We start from the raw sequence: 15274 nt of genomic DNA, 5'->3' as shown, positions 1-15274 counted from the left end.
CAGGCCCGCGCGCGGAGACTGACAGCTGCGTGCTCCAATCGCGCTCCGCCCGCAGCCAATCGCCGCGCGGGCCGCCGGGGGCGGGGCTGGGCCATGACGTCAGGCGGCGGCGCACGGTGCCCATCCCTTTCCTTTCCTGAGAGCGACGGCGGTGGAGCGCCATGAAGGCGTCGGGCACCGTGAGTACGGATCGGGGCCCGGCGGGCGCAGCCGGAACCGAGAGTGCGGCCGGGGTGGCCGCCGGGAGGGTGGCGGTGGCGGGTTGTAGCTCGAGAGTGGCCCGTGCGTACCCGAACGGCGCCGCCTGGCCCGTGGGGCGGCGAGCGGCCAACATGGCGGCGGCGCCGCTCCCGCCAGGTGCGGTCCCAGATCGGCGTGCGCTACCGCGGGGACATCGGCCCGCCCGGCACAAGGGGCTCTCTCCCCCGATGGACTGAGCTTCTTTCGTCGCGTTGTTCCTTTGAGGAGCCGCCTCAAAGGGCTCGGGTCGGTGGCTCCGCGGCTCGCTCACTCTGCGGTCCGCCTGTGCTTCGTGTCCCTCCAGCTGCGCGAGTACAAGGTGGTCGGGCGCTGCCTGCCCACGCCGAAATGCACGACCCCTCCTCTGTACCGCATGCGGATCTTCGCTCCGAACCATGTCGTCGCCAAGTCCCGATTCTGGTACTTCGTCTCTCAGCTGAAGAAGATGAAGAAGTCTTCTGGAGAGATTGTGTACTGTGGACAGGTGAAGGATTAAAAACCTAAAAGCGTGGGAGGTTCTTACGGAATTCTAGCAAGCGTATGTTGAGGGATTTTACAGGAATTGCAGTTATGGGGTGTGAAGTTGAAATTCATTGTCTTTCAGTAGCTGTGAAAAGGAGTGACAAGTTTGGTTTTTGAAAGTAGTGGTAAATGTCTTGTAAACAAAATACAAATTTACTTACTGGTTCAAAATGAGGACCTGTGTGTTAAACCTTAGACTTAGGTTCATTGTACAATATACCTTTTAAGAGGCATTTGGACATTCATAGCCCTGGGATGTTTGTGTGCTTGCGCTCCTCTACCTTGATACTTCAAGAGCACTCTTTAGAGCTGAAATCTTGTATTTTTCTTTTGAATTACTAAAGCTTTGTACTCTGAATTACCAAGACACATCCAGCTGTCTTGGTAAGGGGAAAGTGAGCAAAGAGGTTTTTTTTTTCGACAGTAAGACTTTAACAGGGGTTTCGTTAGAGCTCTGAAATATTTATTCCTAAAATTGTAAAATGGTGATAGTACATCATCTCTAACCACTTCCATGTTCTTGTGTAATTCCAGGTGTATGAGAAGTCCCCTCTGCGGGTAAAAAATTTTGGTATTTGGTTGCGCTATGATTCTCGTAGTGGAACCCACAACATGTACAGGGAGTACAGAGATTTGACCACTGCGGGTGCTGTCACTCAGTGCTGTAAGTATATGTCACTGTTTGAGGTGTAAAATGGTAGGAGCAGCATACAAGCAGAAGATTAAATCTCAAATTGGGCATAAAGCATGCTGACTTAATCCATGGTAAAATAACTGAAATACTGAGAAAAGTTAAAGGAGGGGCTTACCATCTATTACACAGATGTTTATCTATTATACATGTGGTAAGTGACTTGTTACCTCTTTTTAAGCAGTTTCTCTGACTCGAAAATACTCCCACTTCTTTTTGGTGTGTCTTCCTACAGTTCTAGTAATGAGTGTTGCTCACAGAAACTGAGAATTTAATGACTTTTCGGGTGCTGTGTGTATTTCCTGCACTGTGCTGTTTTAAAATAATTGAATATATCTTCCCAAGTCTTGTGAAAATAATATTTCAGAGATCATTGGAATATGCTAGAATCTGTCCTTAATTGAGCAAGTAGGAAAAAAAAAAAAACAGGGAAAAAGCCCCTATTGTTACACCAAGATCTCATCACCTCATATCATGGAGAAGTAATGGTTGTCCTGATTTTGGACTGTTTTGTGAAGTACTTGAGGGATAGACCATTTGTATGGCTGATGCTGTTGAAACTTGACTCCAAAGTGTTAAAAGCACTACAGACTGCACATAAAAACCCAAAGAATATTGTTCTTAATAATGATATTCTTGTCATGTGTGCAAATATTAAATGTATCTTGTCGCCTTTCAAAAGCTGAAGTGCTGTTGAAAGTGAAATTGAAGGTTCTACATTAATTTACAATAATCTCTGTTAATGAATATACTGAAGGATTGCTTAAGAGACCCAGAAAACTTTTCATGACACAATGACTGGTACTTTTATGTTCAAGAATAGTTTTGACCGGTAAGTTTTTAATAGGTGTGTTAGATCTTCATGGGAAACAGCAGTGTTTCGACAGGCTTACTTTGTGGAAGTAGATATGGATGTGATTTGAGGCCAGTGATTTGCACTGCTGAATAGAGGAATTTTCAGGTAGCCTAAGTACAGATGCTTCCTCCTATTCAAAAAGTCTTATTCTGTGGGATGAACATCAATTTGTGGTTCTATTGGTGGTCCATTTCAATAAAAGTAAAGATATCCTCAGGTCCTACTTTTACTTGCACCTTCCTTTTGGTACAGAAACTGTTTTGAAGTTCACGTGTCTTTCCAGTAATATTTCAGAGTTGATTCTAAATCACAGGACTTTTTTCTCTTGCAGGAGAGTAAGTAGTTCTAGGTATAGTACTTGTGTCCATGTGTATTTTCTTGAAATTGGACAAGAAGATAAGATGGTTCTTCCTGTTGTGGAGCTTACTTAGACCTTACAGGAAGAATTGCTGTTGTTTGTTGTTTTTGTGATACTTGTGCCATCACTTCACATAATAGAAACTGATTTTAATTACAACTGATTAGAATTTTTAAAAGTTGTGAACATTTTTGAGCAAAGGGCTGTAAGATTCTTGAACTGAAAATATCATAGAATTTATTTTTAATGAGTTCTGTTGTTCTAGACCGTGATATGGGAGCTCGTCATCGTGCCCGTGCTCACTCTATCCAGATCATGAAGGTTGAGGAAATTGCTGCCAGCAAGTGCCGCAGACCAGCAGTCAAGCAGTTCCATGTAAGTGAGCCAGCACTGGCTGGTGGGGCCTGGTCCAACGCTGGATTGGAAGAGGGGATCTCTCTTGTGTGGTACAGCTTTGCTTTGCAGCCAGAAATAGGGCAGGAGCCAAACTTGGGTGCATATGTTCATGATTATGGTATGTTATGATCAAGACTTCTACTGCTACAAGTATTTGGAAGAAAGTCACAATAAAGCAAATACATGTTATGGTACAGAAAACATGCCTCTGACTGGCATTACTTTTGAAAAAAAGAATGCAGAATTAATGCATTTAAGTCCCGTGAAGTATATCTTAAGTTGTGGATAGATTACTTCTCTAAGCGTAAGGTAGTCACTGAGTACAGCTTGACTGCTTATTCCAAACTATTTTCTGTTGTTCATCTGATACCTCAATTAACATAGAAACATTTTTCTTGCAGGATTCTAAAATCAAGTTCCCGCTGCCACACAGAGTTCTGCGTCGCCAGCACAAACCACGTTTCACCACCAAGAGACCAAATACTTTCTATTAAATACAAAAACATGTTGTCAACTTTGTGTTGCAATAAAGGTCTTATTGGAACCTTTCACTCTCAGTTGTCTTTTGGAGATTGTGTCCTGGTTATCTAGGAGTCCCCATTCCTACTCTCTTATTTTCTGTAAACCATTGGCAGCCTACTATTAACAGCTGTGATTGCCTTGAACAGGTGAGTGTTTCAGGTGCTGACTTAAATTACTGAAATAGCCCATCAATAAATTAAATTTTAATAACCAGCTTTCCAGATCAGAGAGATCTGTTGAGCAGCTGTAAAATCCTGCATCCATTTTGTCCCTTTGGCACACTAAGTGAACAGTTGGGTTCAGGAAGAAGGCAGCTTCTGGTGCGTGCAGAACTCAGCTGTAAGAATAAAGACCTCATAACTTCAGTTAAGGTGCTTCAAATTTTAAGCATTTGAAGCCAAAATTCTAGTTCTAACTGGAACCTTTTCAGGGATGTTACACACCACTTGGAAGCTCAAGGATGGGTGTGGAGGTGCCCGTGCCTAGAAAAGAAAAGTGATGAAGGGCTTGGCAGACTTACCCTTTTTTGTTAGACCAATGAATGAAAATGATGACAATTCCTATATCTAAACCTGAATCCTTAGGCTGCTTTGTTCACAGCTTGCAGACACTAGTTCATATTTAAAAGGCTGCTTCATACCTGAAGGTGGTGCTTGCTTCTGATGCCCATTTTTAGTGATGGTTTCCTGAACAAGAGGCAGCTACTTAAATTAGTACGTGGGTCACACCAGTGTTAAAGAACTGATGCTGTGTTTTGTCCTGATGTCAGCTAAAAAACGGCTGCAGATGCTGCTAAGAGTGCAGGGAAATACTGTGCAGAGAGGAAACTGGGAATGTGTCCTTCCTGGGTTGACTGGAGAGGTGCTGTCTGCCAGTGCGAGGGTGAGCAGTTCTGCAGAGCTGGGACCGCTCAGTGTGGCCACAGAGAGCTGCCCTTCTGTGGCCTGGGCCCGTGGCTCAGCCTTGTGCTCCTCACCGCCTGCACGGAGAGTCAGTTCGGGCAGCCCGTCTGTCTGAAACATGAAGTGGAGAAAATGGGATTAATGTGGGCAATCCGCAATCTCCCCGGTTGCAAGGGAGGGAGAAGCTAAGCCCGAAGTAGGTGGAGGATCCTGTGGGAGTAAAAGAGGTGGCAATAAGGGTCTCAGAAGGACCTGGAGGCGTAGAACGTTTTTGGCTGACGGTACAGTTCAGCAGCAGCGTGGTTTCGCGTTCCGCCTACAGCACGACGCGCAGGGCGGCAGGTCGGGCGCGCGGCGCGGGCACGCGCACCCGGGGCCCGGCGCTCTCGCGCGCTCCCGCTGCCCCGCCCGCCAGCCCCGGCCCGTCACGTGACCCCGAGCCGGCCGCTCCCCGCCCCGCCGGTCACGTGCTCCCTCGCGCGGGCGGGCGGGCGCCGGACCCGGAAGTGGTGGCCGCTGCGGAGGCGCCGGGCGGGATGGGGGAGTCGATCCCGCTGGGAGCGCCGGTGCCGGTGGAGCAGGCCGTGCTGGAGACCTTCTTCTCCCACCTGGGCATCTTCTCCTACGACAAGGCCAAGGACAATGTGGAGAAGGAGCGGGAGGCCAACAAGAGCGCGGGGTCCAGCTGGCTGGCGCTGCTGGCCGGGCTGGCGCACCTGGCGGCGGCCGAGAAGGCCTATCACAGCATGACCTTCCTGGGACAGAAGCTAGGTACCGCTCCGGGGAGGGAGGGACCGGCTCTCCCCGCCCGCGCCGCCTCAGCCGGGGGCCGGCCCCGCGCTGCGCTCCGCGGGCGGCTGAGGGCAGCTGGCAGCCGGCGCTGGCACTGCGCTGCGGGCCCTGCCTCGGCGGCTGCGGGCCTCTGGAAGGCGGTGCTGGCTTAGTGAGTGTCCGTGCGCCCGCTGGGAAGCCATTAGTGCTGCCCTTAAGGAATGGACGAGAGGACAGGTGCTGTGCAGGTGGCACGCTGGCTCTGTGCCACTCGAGGCATCTCTTCGCTGGCCGGCAGGGCGCCTACCCGCCCTTCCCAAGAATTAGCCAGGGGTGTTTCTGTGTTGAGATGCTCTGGCTGAGATATAGGCAAAGATGGCCTTACTGGGGTGACCAAAGCGTTAAAGCTTTTTCACCTGTATTCGAGGTGTATATGTGTGAGTACTCGGGGCTGGAGACAGCATCCTAGGAGTTGTTACCCATGCAGGTACTGCAGGATCTCAGGAAGCTTTGGCCATGATAGCAGCTGCTTCATTTTTTATCAGTACATGGATGGAAAAATTCCAGACTGGCACAGGATGAGCTTTCATGATGCTACCCTCTGGGCAAAGCTGCTTATTTTCTTTTTGAAGTGCAGATGGGTATGGAAAATGGATCAAAGAATATGAATCTGATGTATAGCACATTAAACCATCAAGAAAATTCAGCTTTGTTATTTAAGTGATGACTTCAAACTATTATAAGATCTTTTCAGCCAAAACTCTGTCTATAAGGCTGACTTTAAAGAGTGAATTTTGTGCTTGCGGAAAGGATAAAGGTGACAACAGAAGGGGCAAAGTTTTGTTTATTTATTTGCTTCATGAACAACTGCAATAGATGATTCTTCCTCCTGCCTGTGGCTGGGGGGCTACTCCTGTGTTACAATGGGAGCTGTTTCACTATGATAGCCAGTTCTCTACCTTTCTACCTCAAATGTCAAGGTAGAACATTGTATGTGTAAAAGGAATGTGGAAAGAGCTGTCCAGCATTACAAAATTTATAAGCAGTTTCAAAGCAGCACCTAAATTTGGAATCTTTAAAAGGTTCAGACTCAATCTCTGGCTCTGCTGCAGCCATTGACTGTCAGAATGGCACATTAGGTCTTCTGTAAATAGAAACTATGAAATAAGGCTAGTACATTTGTACAGTCTTTTTGTAATGTCAAAGTTAAATATCTTTTACTTTGACCCTTTACTTGTCTTTCTTTTCTTTTTAAAATTCCTCATAGTGTTGAGCAGGTAGAAAGAAGCACAGATGACTTCTTGTTCTCCCTCTCGCCCTCCAAGTTTTAGTTATGGATTAACCTGCACTGTGGTCTCACTGGGATAAAGTGTGATTATTTTCCTTTTGAATTCTGGTGTATATTTAGATTGTATAGGGACTAGAAACATTTGATTTGTACACACAGATGTTGCATGGTTCCCATTTAAAGGTTGCTTCATGAATTTGAGTGCTTCATGATTGAAGAGGGATTGTTAAGGGAATTCTCTGGAAAACATCTGGAGTTATTAATAGGAGTGGAGGCTATTAAAATTTGATCAGTCAAGTGATGATGACTTAATTCTTCTGACTTCCACAGATAACAGTATTTCCAGATTATGTATCACAGTAGCAAATTTAACTGAACCCTGGGTTTCTTAAAAGTCCTGTCCTAACTGAGGCAGCTGTGAAGGAGTTACTGTTTTGCAGCTGCATTGACTGCTGAGACATGAAGTGGGACAAGTGTAGCTTGTGTGAAATTACATAAAGCGCTTCTGAGCATATGCTCTGTAATTCAGTTACCTGCAGAATAAAATACTGAATTTTTTGCTTTGTTCAAAGAAGTACTGTAATTAAACAATACTTACAAACAACTAGATATGTAATTACAAGAATTTTCCAGTGTTGCTGTCTATCTTTGCTGTCCCTGGAATTTGGTAATACCTCCATATTTATCTGAACAGGTGGTCAGTCATTCTTCAGCCGAAAGGACTCCATCCGAACCATCTACACATCTCTGCATAATGAGCTGAAGAAGGTGGTGGCGACGGGTCACAATGCACTAGGAGGAACAGCTCCTCACTTGGAAGAGCTGCTTTCTCACCTGTCTGAACAGCTCTGTTTTTTTGTTCAGGCTCGGATGGAAATTGCTGACTTCTATGAAAAAATGTACACGCTCAGCACCCAAAAGTTCATTAACTCTGAGGAACTGGTAAACATTTTGGAATCCATCTTAAAGAAATACAGTTCAAGGTCAGTGCTTCTTTGCTGGCAGTATGTACTCAGACATGTGATCTGTAATACCTGATGTTGAAGTTCAAAGCAAACCTAAAGACTTTGCTGTCCTTTGACTGCTGAACAGCACAGTCCTTTCACAAATTCATATGTGAAGTCTGTGTCTGTCATTCAGATGCATGAAGTTTCTTCCAAAGAGGAGAAATAACAAAGGGAGTCTGCTCATGGTGTACTAGGAACCTTCCTCCCTATGCCTAATTAATGCTCAGCATGTTCATTTTCAGGAGAGAGGAAGAGTGATTTTCCTTTTATAAGATGCAAGGCTTCTTGAACTTTTTTCTTTGGTAGGGGAGAGGAAAAAGCCTTAATTTCATATGGACTTCAGTAAAGGTGACATAAATAAAGCAAATACTTTTGTGACAATCTTACTTTTTAAGAATATGTCTGCTTAGATCTAAAAGCTACACCTCAACTATCTGGACTAGCTGGCAGGGCTTTATGGTGCTCTGTTACCACTTTTCTCCAGAGGTCTTGGAGCCAGTAGGAGGAGCACCTCTGAGACTTTGGTCCTTGGCAGTATGGTTTCTTGACGTTAAGATTTAATAGTTCCTGTTACAAAAATCCTGGGATGTTTGTAAATGAGGGTAGATTGGGTATTTCACATCTAACTTATGTGCCTTGAAAGTGATGGCAGTTTAAAAGAGAATTTTTGAATGCTTGTCAACACAAATTCTTCCTCTTAGTTTTAAACCAAGTGATGGCAGTTTAAAAGAGAATTTTTGAATGCTTGTCAACACACTCAAATTCTTCCTCTTCATTTTAAACCAAAAAAAAATAGCCATTGTAGGAAGTTAACTGTCAGATGTGGTTGAATTTCTTTAAGTCATTGTTAGTGAAATAGTGTCTAGGAAGACTTTTGGGGAGAATATTCATAGGTCTTACTTTTTTTCAGTTAGGATTTTTATACTGTTCACCTAGGAAAAATGAAAATAATTCAGTGCTGCTTTCTGATATTCCAGATTGAAGCACTGCAGCTGATTGCCTTATTTTTTAGGAATACGTTTGGTTTGAAAATCAAAACTGGTCCATATGATCTTAGTAGTGATGTTTTTCAATTCTTGCCTTGTGATCACTTAAAATATCAGGACTGTTAGTCCAGTAAAAACCTGAAATTTAGATGTATTTTCCTTGGTGTGATAAACTTTAAGGAGTAAAGGGAAATAAGTTTAGGGGTTGGGTGTTTTTGTTGTTGACATTTGCTTTTGTTTGGGGTTTATTTTTTGAAAAGTTGATTTCTCTTGCACACTAACAACTGCCATCTGTTCTGAGCATGTGCTGAATCAACAACACTGTTAAAAATCTGAGAACTGAAATTCTTACTTTGATGAAGTGGGGGGAGACTATACTTGCAAGACTATACCTGCATATGACATGTTTTACTATGCAATTTAAATAAATTTCACAGGTACATTTGTACTTCTAAGGCATTATCTGTTATATAATGTGTTTATGTAATATGTAGTGTATAACTATATATATCATAACATCTTTAAAAAAAAAGTAATGTCTCCCTGGAAAAAATACTGATGATCTTGCTTTGGGTTAACAAGCAGTCTTTAAGATGGAGACAATCTAAGATGCTCTCAGAGCTAATTCAGTAGCTGCAGTGTGCTCCTCCCCAGTGACATGCAGAATATTTCTGAATAAAGTGGATATAGTGATATATTCCTTTAGTCCTTCCTTTTAGTGTCTTTGTATCTCAAATCAGTTTCTGGGGTGTGTTATGTTGATATGTAGTGGCTGCTAAGCATTTCTGCTTTACAGGTGAAAGATCAAATAAACTCATCCTTACCCAGCCTCTTCCCTCTGTCAGTGCATTCCTCACTTGTAGCTGAGGATGTGTGCCATTATTTCAGCCAGCTGTGCTAAGGCCAGACAGGACATTTGTTTTTAGATAGGTTCTGGCCTTGGTTTCTTTACTTGTGAAAATAGCTGGGTAGAGGAAAATAGCTGGTTCAGCCAGCTGTGCTAAGGCCAGACAGGACATTTGTTTTTAGATAGGTTCTGGCCTTGGTTTCTTTCCTTTACTTGTGAAAATAGCTGGGTAGATAGCGTAGAGGAAATAACTGGTAGCTGGTAAAGGAACAGCAAAATTGATAGTTAACAGGACGTATGGTTTGTATCTGAAATGTCATTAATTCTTGAACAGTTTAAAGCTATTTTGTTACTATTTCATTACTACTTATTCCTAACTTGTGCATGGCCAGTACTCGACATTTTCCTTTCCATTTTTCTCTAGAATACATCTGGAGAAGTAACTTTTCCTGTAGTTTTTAACTGTTGGTTTGGGTGGGATCTTAAATTATTAAAGCAGCATTGGAAGCAAGATCCTTTAAAAGCTTTGTATAAAATAACACCTATTCTGGTATCATAATTTTTAAATGTTTAATGTTTTTCATCTAGTCAGCATTATATAATATGTACATGAATGTGTGATCTCTGGAAGGAAATAAAATGAAAATGTGGCTTCTTCACAGTCTGCAAAACAAAACTAGCATCCCTCTGCTTTCAGGAATGATTAGGAGGAAAAAATTCAAATTTTCAATGTGTTCTTAAGTTTTTGACACTCTGGTTTATGAAATATTGCAAGAACTTGTCTGTTTTATATGATACTGAGCTCAGTTGGATGCTTCTACGTTATAAAACTCAATTACAGCGGTTATGCTTTGTGCATAACTCATCAGTTCTCTCTGTAACCATATCAAGCTTCTCAGCTGTGGCTGAGGTGTGTATTTTTTGGTTAAAACAGTTTAGCAAATCCTGCTGGACAGTGCAACATTAGGAAAGCTGTGAAGCAAAGCAGAAGTGGGGAGCTGTACATCAGAATGTTAATCCAGGAGGCTTTGGCAGTGCTGCCTTAATAAGGATTTTTAAATTGATTTTAAGATGGAAGAAAACTTTCTTGATCTGACTGCAAACGTATTTAAATCACTGTGGTGTGTGTCATTTGAAGGGACTGCAGCAAATAATGTTGCATAATGCTTTTTGTACCCTCTTAAAATACACAGCAACAAAACTGTTTTCCTGGTGAATGACAAAACCATTGGAGACTGTAAGATGTTAATGTTGACTGTTAGAAATTATCTTTTGTTGACTCTTCTTTAAGCTCTTGTTTGTTCAAAGAAATGTAAATATGCTCTGGACTTCTCAGCCCACCAAAGTGGCCAGTAAACACTGGATCCCTGCTCCAGCAGGTCAGCCTGAGGGTTGCTGGCATGTGCTGTGTGCAGAAGATCACCCAGCCAGGCTGGTTTGCTCAACGTGCTGCATCAGCTGGTTTATGATATTCTTAATTTCATTTTCTTCAGATCAATTTAAACTTGCATCTTAATAACAAATCCTTGCAATTTACAAATTTTGGCTTCCAAAAAAAAAAAAAAAAAGAGATGCTTACAGATCAGTGATAAAATAGTCAGATTTTTCTCACAAGCCAAAGGAAAAGTAGTGGAGAGGGGATGAAAAGCCTGACATTCTTATTCTCTCTTCTAGTCTACAACAAAATCAAGTGTTTTGATGAACCAGCTCTTTCCAAAACAGGTTGTATTTGTTATGTCCTAGAAGCTGAGAGGAATAATGACATTGTTTTAGTTTTAAAAGTTGGAAAAATTCTGTAGAAACTTTATTATTTTAAAACAGTAACAAGATCCCAAAATATTTTTCTGAAGTGAGAAGATAAATCTGTCTTTACTTAAATGGAAACCTCATCAAGTCTTGTCTTTGAACTGTTCATTGTTCTTTATTAGAGACCTCTTTGAATCCTAAATGCCAATGAGGGAACACATTTACTAAAAAGGCCACTTCTTTCTAAAGTTATATATTTTACATTACAGTTTTTCATTGTTTCAATTAAGTATGTTATTGCTGGTGTTATAAATTGCAAATAATTTGAGTATCATGGGAAGAGAGGTAGACTGCATCTGTATTTTTTCTAAATGTCAGGGAAAAAAGTGAGAAGAGAAGGAGTTAATTATGGTTCCAAAAAGCAAAACCAAACTCAGCTTGGCTTCCTCATAGCTCCCCTGTGTGAACAACAGATCTATAACATAATTCCTTTAACTTAATGTCTTACTGCTGCTGCAGAACCATCAAGACATATATTACTGCCAGAAGAGATTTTAAATTGGAACAAGATCATCTTAATTGAAAAAGAAATGGTGTTATAGTAGTTCCTAGATTAAGATAAACTGTGATTGTTGAACTGATGAAATATAATGCCCTTACTTTGGCAGAGAAATGTCTGACAGTTTTTTTTTTTTTTTTTTGTCAGATGTAAAGTGCTGTTTGTTTGTGGAAATATTTACCCTAATTATGTAAAAAGAACTGTTCTTTAAATTAAGAATATTATTTTTTTAATTTACACTTTGTTCTGATGTTTGATCCTTTGTCTATTAACTGGCAAATACTGTCTGATTATTTCACCCTTGTGTATAGCAGTTCTCATGTCTTGACTAATGTTATGTCTTCTAGATTTCACCATCCAATCCTCAGTCCTCTTGAAAGCAGTTTCCAGCTGGAGGTAGATGTGCTTGCACATCTCTTAAAGGCTCAGGCTCAGATCTCAGAGTGGAAGTTCCTTCCATCCCTGGTCAACTTGCACAGTGCTCACACAAAGCTACAGACTTGGGGCCAAATTTTTGAGAAACAGCGGGAGACCAAGAAGCATCTGTTTGGAGGGCAGTCTCAGAAGGCTGTGCAACCTCCACACCTCTTCCTCTGGCTGATGAAGCTCAAAAACATTCTCCTTGCCAAGTTTAGCTTTTATTTTCATGAGGCCCTTAGTCGACAGACAACAGCATCTGAAATGAAAACTTTGACTGCTAAAACAAATCCTGATTACTTTGGGAAAATTTCCAGCTTCATCCGGAAGTATGATGCTGTCAATGTTTCCTTAATTTTTGACAATCGTGGATCAGAGAGTTTTCAGGGACATGGTTATCATCATCCCCATTCATACAGGGAAGCCCCCAAGGGAGTGGATCAGTATCCTGCAGTGGTGTCTCTGCCCAGTGACAGGCCTGTTATGCACTGGCCCAATGTGATCATGATTATGACTGATAGAACCTCTGACCTCAACAGTTTGGAGAAGGTTGTTCACTTCTACGATGACAAAGTCCAAAGCACCTACTTTCTGACTCGCCCCGAACCTCACTTTACCATTGTAGTTATTTTTGAGTCCAAGAAGTCAGAAAGGGACTATCATTTTATTTCTTTTCTCAATGAAATTTCACATTCCCTTAAGAACTCCAAAGCTTTTGCAAGCTTGAAACCTGGATCCAAAGGGTGAAGTACAAACTACTTAAAAGTTGTCAAGGCACTATGCTAGCCTTGAGAGAGCTGTAGCTTTCAAAGTTAGATGAATTTGTGATTCTCAGAGTCTAATTGAAGAGGAACCATTTTTTTAAATGTTATAAGCTTTTTTTTTTTTTTTTGTTTAAGCTAACAGACACTTGAAGAAAAGTATTTTTGGGCAGTACTCAGTGGGGCAACTTAATTGTGGGGTGGTAAAGGGCCACCGTGGGATTTTTTTGGTGTGGTTTTCAATTTCCAGTATGATTTATTTTTTTAGTCCACAGTTTTGTTGCCTGTATCAGAAAGGAATATATGCACTTTATCATAGTCTGATCATTGACTGTGTTCTACAGAGTTTATTGAAAATGTGGTGAGGATGGAAGATACTGTCTTTTCAGAAAACTGCATTGCCTGACAGGAATGATTTCTGGTAACTAAACACTGATGCAAGGGAATATTTAAAAAAGTGAACCTGCAAAGACACATTTTAAATAAAAATATGAGAATCAGAAAAGTCACTATTGTTAATTATAATTTAGTTTCCAAATTGTTTAAAATTATAATTGAGGTCTCTGACACTCTGTTAAGACTGGTAATCTGTTCTGAAGGCCCTGTGCCATAGAGCTTGGTCACTGCTCCAGGACTTGGGCTGGGCCAAGAAAAGCTGCAGCATGGCCTGGAAGGCTGGTATTCTCTGGAGTGCTGGGACAGTGTGGGCCCTGTCTTGGCTCAGGCTAACTGAAGCAGACAAGCTGAATTTGAGCAGCTGTTCTAGAAGGAGCAGCTCCATGGGAAAAGCACCAAGGCTCTTTTCAATTTGTGTTTTTTGTCTGGCTAACATAAAAAAGAAAAAAAAGGTGGTAGAAAATGCCCTTTCTAAATGATTTATTGTCTAATACACTAGATTTGTTTTCAGATTTTTATAACTATTTTTTCTCTCTGTTCAATTTTAAATAATTGCATAATTAAGCCAAAACACTTTGGGGATTTGGATTTAAATATATAGCCTATGCAGTATGTTTACCTCATTCTTTCACCACTTCTAGGCTGCAGGGTTGGAATAAGTATGTTTTCTAGTTACCCTGAAAGTGCTTTAATTTGGAAATGAGGGTTTCCAAATACAATAAAGGGGTCAATTTGGCTGTGCCTCTAGCCTTACATTGCAGGATTCTTCTGACTGTTAGCTATGCAGTTGTGGAAGCACTTTGACAGGGGTTCAGGGGAACTGATGTATATATGTGTAGTAAAGTAAGTACACATTGACACTGTGTAATGTATAATAGCATCATCAGGTTGGTTTTAAAAGGGAGCTTAAGTCAAAATGTTGGTTTCTGTTAAGGTTGAACTATAAAAGATACTTTTGCAAATGTGTCTTTTAATGATTCCCTTTCTCTCCCACAGAAGGTTGTGGTAATTGTCTTGCCTTTCTGCAAATGCTGACATTTTACAATCACATAAGCACGTTCTGTTCTTGAAATACAAGCTCTGATTTTCCACTCTGTGCCCGATGGAACCTTCCGTGCTTTCCTCTAACTGTGTGTAGCCTGTTTTGAATATCTGTAGTACTACATTTTACCTGAAGGCTTGGTCTGACTGCAACACCACTTGAAAAAGCTCTACTCTTTGCCACTAGAAAATAACAAGGGTTGCAAATATACCAGCAGTTGGAGGGCACCTGTTTTTTGTAAGAGTGTTACCCTTTGCAGCTTGAATTATATTTTAACAGGACAAAGTTGCAAATGACAGTACTCAGAGAGTTTGTGTGCTTCCCTCTGTGGGACAGTGACCTTGTAATAATGTGTAGTTTTGACTTCCTCAGCCTAACGTAAAAGAAACTGTCACCAGAACTGATTCCTAATCTTCAGCAGTGTAAATAAAGCATTGTACAAAATCTGTCTGCCTGTACAGTACTTCCCTGTCATAGTATCTGTGGGAAAGGGGAGAGAAAACTGGAGGAAGAAACTTTGAGTGGTACAGACACATTCATTTCTGAGTTGGAAGAGGTGGGAGGGAAATCTGCTGCCCTTTGAAGCAGACCAGCAGCTTTTACCAGTTTCTGAAATGTATAGAGGCTGTGCCCAGTTTTTTTTATGGGAAGAGAGAGAATGACTCCTGTTACTGTTCTTGGCAAACAGTGTGTCAGAGGGGAGGGTATGCTGGGTGATGCTTTTGTGCAGGAGGAGGTGATTTGCTGCAGTTTTTTTCTTAGAGGATTTTGGGGAAGCAATCACAGGAGCCTTGTGACTTGTGGATAAAAATTTCTGAATATTTCAGTTGATGAAGAACCAGAGGGAACCATAAACATTACTCTTGTGGTGTATGAAGGGAGGGAATGGGAGAGATTTGCAGGCAAAGGGTAGAAAGAATTGGTTTTGGAGAAACTTATGGGGCTGTCTCTGAGTCCTGTCCCTGTG

The 15274-nt window shown here is 41.9% G+C and overlaps 2 protein-coding genes and 1 non-coding gene across 5 annotated transcripts; all 3 read left to right on the top strand.

Annotated features, from left to right (window-relative positions):
* The first annotated feature begins 29 nt into the window (after positions 1-29).
* RPL18A (ribosomal protein L18a) lies at positions 30-3614 on the top strand. The gene is made up of 5 exons (XM_041465619.1): positions 30-179; positions 545-724; positions 1297-1426; positions 2933-3042; positions 3465-3614. The coding sequence occupies exons 1-5, from the start codon at positions 162-164 to the stop codon at positions 3555-3557; spliced, it is 531 nt and encodes a 176-aa protein (XP_041321553.1). The 5' UTR covers positions 30-161; the 3' UTR covers positions 3558-3614.
* Positions 2044-2175, top strand: LOC121352616. The gene has a single exon (XR_005954967.1). It is a non-coding gene; the product is annotated as a small nucleolar RNA SNORA68 (small nucleolar RNA).
* Positions 3615-4977: 1363 nt separating the features above from the next.
* KICS2 (KICSTOR subunit 2) lies at positions 4978-14753 on the top strand. Of its 3 annotated transcripts, none has more exons than XM_041465614.1 (4): positions 4978-5258; positions 7241-7314; positions 7411-7529; positions 12039-14753. In XM_041465614.1, the coding sequence occupies exons 1-4, from the start codon at positions 5024-5026 to the stop codon at positions 12853-12855; spliced, it is 1245 nt and encodes a 414-aa protein (XP_041321548.1). In that variant the 5' UTR covers positions 4978-5023; the 3' UTR covers positions 12856-14753. The 3 variants fall into 3 exon arrangements, with proteins under 3 accessions (XP_041321548.1, XP_041321546.1, XP_041321545.1); XM_041465612.1 differs by having other exon boundaries at positions 7393-7529; XM_041465611.1 differs by having other exon boundaries at positions 7241-7529.
* Positions 14754-15274: the final 521 nt, after the last annotated feature.

The sequence above is a fragment of the Pyrgilauda ruficollis genome, unplaced genomic scaffold (assembly GCF_017590135.1).
Source record: "Pyrgilauda ruficollis isolate IOZ18807 unplaced genomic scaffold, ASM1759013v1 scaffold19, whole genome shotgun sequence".
Classification (NCBI taxonomy): Eukaryota; Metazoa; Chordata; class Aves; order Passeriformes; family Passeridae; genus Pyrgilauda; species Pyrgilauda ruficollis.
Note: the sequence above shows the minus strand (reverse complement) of the source record. Positions and strands in the feature narration are given on the sequence as shown.